The sequence below is a fragment of the Cynara cardunculus genome, assembly GCF_001531365.2.
Source record: "Cynara cardunculus var. scolymus isolate 2C chromosome LG 15, CcrdV1, whole genome shotgun sequence".
Classification (NCBI taxonomy): Eukaryota; Viridiplantae; Streptophyta; class Magnoliopsida; order Asterales; family Asteraceae; genus Cynara; species Cynara cardunculus.
The window spans coordinates 11,177,234-11,182,410 of NC_037542.1; the positions used below are offsets into that span (position 1 = coordinate 11,177,234).

The 5,177-nt window shown below is 31.0% G+C and overlaps 1 protein-coding gene across 1 annotated transcript; it reads left to right on the forward strand.

The window, feature by feature from the left end:
• The first annotated feature begins 3,277 nt into the window (after nt 1-3,277).
• On the forward strand, nt 3,278-3,794 carry LOC112528356. Its single transcript, XM_025139374.1, has one exon. The coding sequence runs from the start codon at nt 3,429-3,431 to the stop codon at nt 3,690-3,692; it is 264 nt and encodes an 87-aa protein (XP_024995142.1). The 5' UTR covers nt 3,278-3,428; the 3' UTR covers nt 3,693-3,794.
• The last annotated feature ends 1,383 nt before the right edge of the window (nt 3,795-5,177 follow it).

Below are 5,177 nucleotides of genomic sequence, written 5' to 3' on the forward strand. Positions count from 1 at the left end.
CGGTTTTCTTTCTCAATATATACTTTGTTAAGTTTCTATGAAGATTTTTACTTCCAAACACTTTATTAAAAACTTATTTGTTGGTTGAAGTTTGATGTCGAAGTTTTGAAAATAAAGAAAAAGATGTACAACATAAGTATTTTGGTTGATTTATTTTGTTATAACTTTAACAACAACAAAAAAGACATCTTCATATAAATTATCATTTTTTTGAAGTTTTATCGGACTTTTTATATTGAATTTCACTATCATCCTACACAACCACTTGCATATTTACTTTTAAAAAAGAATCAAGATTTACTTTTCTTAATGGAGAATCAATGATGCGTCTTTTTCAAATTTTCTTTTTTTAATGCTCTAAACCAACACAGATAGACAAAATAGATAAGTTATATGAAATATGAACATTTGAGTTGCTTACATGATCCCTATGCAACTCCTTCTATCTATCTCCTTTACATTACTCTCAATTACTTACCTTCACTGATTATATGCATGTGTCATCGTTTTATATGTATACGAAATTCACATAAAAAACTTCTCTAGTTCTGAGGATAGAGCAAAGTATACGTACATCTTACCTCTATAATCTAGTCATGTGTGGGGTATACCGTGTTTTGTTTGGTTTTTTGATTTCTCATTTTCTTTACAAACTTCTTTCTTTTTAGTTCACCATCCACTCCACCTATCAACTTGTTTCATCTAAGACTCGTCTTGTGTTTAAGGGAAAATGTTTTCTTTTTCCTTTTCCTTTTTCTTTTTCCTTTTATTTTCCCGTTTATATCCTTTTTATAGTTGTCAAATGTCTCTTTTCGTTTTAGGACCCAACAAATTTCTTTTGAATATAGCTTTGAAAATATATATGACGAAAGATAAGGTATGAGAAACTAACGAAAGAGATGTTGAAGGTTGCATGAGTACTTATATATAAAGGTGCATTTTTTTTTACCTTTAACTTATATAAGCAAATATAAAGGTGTATAGGTAGATTTGATGGTTTTGATGCTTCAAGATTAGATTCTCTAAACACATATGTGGGGAAGCTTTCATAAGTACATGGATAGTCTTGTCCTACATCATTATTAATTTATTCGTTTGTATGCACGAAAAGTTAAAAGTAATATAATTGAGGAGAAAACGCGTGAAAATAATTGATGGTTAAAGAAAAGTATTATACCATGAATAAACATTTGTTGCCAAGTCTTGCTTTGATGTGCAACTTAAGAGAATATAATGTATATATATATATATATTCTCTAAATCTTATTTTTTTTAATTGATTTTAAAGTTAAAACATATTGTAAGATTGTAAGAAAAGTTTAATATATGAGTAGTAGTTGGGTTATCATAGATTGATACGCTTTTTACCTAGATACGAATCCAAAAGAAAATTTGTAGCGAAGATTGATAATAACAATAAACACATCTTTTAACTTTTGAAAAAAACGAGAGATGTCATTTTATATTGCATTTCTTTGTCACCTTATCTATACTTGTTTATTGTGCTTACTTAATAGATAAAACTATGTATATAAAATTGGCAATATGTTTGGTTAATATAGAACTACAGTTCTATTACTTTATTTTGAAGTTTCAAATAATAAGGATAAATATTGTAAGAATGTGAAATTTATATGTGAATTATTACAAAAATTCATTTGAAATTAACCTATATGAATAATTTGTAATGTTCGTTAACATATGTATCTAGAATTAACTTTTTTTTGGATTTTTTCAACATATTCACATATGAACCTTCTAATGATATTTAGCCTTCTTATTTGAATCTGTCTGTATATGTGTGTGTGTGTGTGTGTAGAGAGAGAGAGAGATGATGTGAAAATAATTGTTATGATAAGAATAGTAAAAACAATTATAAGCATTGGATGAGTTAACTTCTTAATCTAACTTAACTTTTTTAACTACATTTATTTCTCTTTGTCTTCATTTTTTTTTCACTTTTAAGTCACTTTCACATGCATGCATTAAAATGTTAAAGTTTTCATCATGAAGGTAAAAAAAACAAGATTAAACCATAAGAGTAGTGTCTGATTGGTTTGAGCTTGGTTTCAAAGATCAAAAGTACCAGGAGGTTTCAGGTTCAAATCCAAGGAGAAATAAAAATTCTCTTGTGGCCACAGAGGTTCAAATGCAGTGACTCCGAGCTATCTGTAAAGCACGTGGTCGTCCTGGGATTAGTCGGCTCGCATCGCGAGTTAGATATCCAGGTTAATAAAAAAAACAAGATTATAAATGATGTGAGGCATGACGTGACGCCGAGGTCAAAGCTCAAGTCTTACGAGTTACATTAAGGGTACGACGTTTTTCAAGACGTGCTTTAAGACGACATACATACATACATACATACTTACATGCATACATACACACTCACTTGTATGTGTTAGTGTTCTGATTAATACTTTAGAAGAAATGAAATTCATATAAAATAATAAAACTAAAAAAACAAATGAGAACCATTGATACCAAATACATAAAGCTTATAGAAAATGATATCAAAAGTGCAAAATCGAGATTAAATCCCTTTAATCTCTACTCATTACTTTTTTCAATTTTAAAAAAAAATTGTGTTTGACTTTCATGTAGGTGAATGTGAGTAAGTATTTATCTATTTAAGATTCTAGTTTTGAAGTTTTTTAAAGGTCTTGTCCATTAAATTATTATTTATCTTTTAAAATATATATTAAAGTAACTTTGCACCTTACAAAATAACGTGTACCAAAAATGCCATAATGTGTCGTAATGTGTCATAAAACGTTACAATGCAAGACAAGCCTTATAGTGGAGTCATAGGAGTTAACATGGCGACGAACCCAAACCTCGACATCATAACATACCATAACGACTTATTTACAACCATGATAAAATAGATAATTAAATATAGATGAAGGGGGGTGTGTACATATAGGGTCAGATTCAAAAAAGTCCAAAAAAACAAAAATATTATAAAGATAACCTTTAACAATCTTTTATTGTAAACTAGTGGCAAAAGGTAATCTCATGAATCTTAGAAAATAAGACATGTATCCATTATCTCAGGTGAGGTGAGTATATATATAATAAGACTGAATAAGAAAGTTGGATGGTGAAATTTATTAAGATATAAACTAATAACACCCTTCACTTTTATTATTTCATAATAAATAATAAATAAGAATTTAAAGGGAAAGCAAATGCTACCCATTTCTAGGGGCCAACTCCCAAAACCATTGGCATATCCTTGTCCCAACTCCCACCTACTGTTTTCCCCCCCAAAAACCTGGGGCTGTTTCAATCCCTTTGGTGGTTCATGGTTTCCTTCAATCTATTTAACCCCCTTTCTACTCTTCCGCTTCTCAATCATCTTCATCAAACACTTATAGGACGAAAAGAGAACGAACATCTGAAAGAATCACAAAACCAAAGAGACAATGAGTTCAACGAGCAGAGCATGGATGGTGGCCGGAACTGTCGGATTGGTGGAAGCCCTCAAAGATCAAGGCTTTGCACGATGGAACTACGCCATCAGGACCCTCCACCACCACTCCAAGTCTAATCTCCCATCAATCTTCCACACCAAGGACCTGTGTTCGCCGTCGGCCATGGCTTCAAGCAGAGGCATGGGACAGAAAACAAGTCAATCGGAGGAGTCATTGAGAAAAGTCATGTACTTGAGCTGTTGGGGTCCCAATTAATGGACTCTTTTTGTAGCTGAGTTTGGTTTAGGGTAGAAAGTATATATGATGAGATGTACAACCCTTACGTATGTAAAAAAGAAAATAAAGAAATTGAATTTCATAATTGTTGTGAATTATAGTTAAAGGTGCATCGATGGAGTCCGAATATATACATGATCGAATATCAAACCTTTTTAAACAAAAGACATAAGCAACTAATCCTATATATGTTCATCAATGCTGTAATAGGAATATCATTTCCTAATTTGGGTCAGAATGAAAAACAGAGCATGTTAAAACGTGTCCTTTTTCATAAAATTGGTTTGATTTGTACAACATTTTTTTTGAAAAAGTTGAATGAATTGAAATAAAAGTAGCCAAAATTAAACTTAAGTGACCAAAAGAGGTAATTTTGGCTTTTAAGCATCAGAGACAAAAATAATAGCAATGAACTTTAAATCATAAAAACAAAAACAACAATAAAATCTAAATCATAATGACAAAAATAATAACAAATTGTAAATTTAGGGATGGAAAATGTAATTTTACAAGTAGAAAGATAAAGATAACAATATCTAACAAACTACAAAAACCAAAAACATAATTTACTATCTTTGTCCTCTTATTTTTTTGATTTGAAGTTGAAGTTGAAGAAGAAAATGAATTAGTAAATGAAAAAGTATGGTGTTTTTTGTTATGAAATGGAACCTTTGTTCTAAAAATTTGATTTTAGTTTGATTTTCTCAAGGACTGTTTATTAACCGTTAACCAGACTGACCCGGTCAACAGCCAACGTGTTTATCAATCACGGACCTGACTGAAAACTGACCAATACGTTAATCGAAATCTTACCAAACCAGCACCAAATTGATGCTTACCCGGATCAGTTTCTATGTTTCCCTCGTTGCTCTTCCCTTGCAATTAGGTTTTTCACCCCAAAAACCATCGTCGCTCCTCCTCCCACTAAAGACCATCGCTCCTCCTCCCACATCCCTTCTCCCTCGTCACTCTCGTCCCTCTTCATGCCACTGCATTGTCAGCTTCATACAGTCACACTCGATGAGGTATGATTTCAAAAAAATTTTTGAAATAATCTCTGATCCCTTCGTTATATTGAAGATCAATTTTGTTCAATTAAATTATTATATCACTGATGTGGGTTTTTTTTTTATGGTATGAATTGCTTCTAGTTTTTTTTCTATGTTGAACGCCATGGAATCAAAGAAAAAAAATCATAAACCATTTGTTTAGATATGCATAATTATGTTGTTGGCAATACATTCATATGGGTTGGTATTGATTTTTTCATCTATTTTATTTTATTTGCTTCACCTTTGCATTTGGGCCATTACATTACAAAGTAAAAGCAATGGTATTGTTTTGTTCCGTTGCATTACCATTGTTGATGCATATCATCATTCTACAATGCTCAAGATGAATGTTTCAATCATTTACTTTATCGTCAACCCCTTTAACTTTTTAAAAGATCATGAAAAATATTTT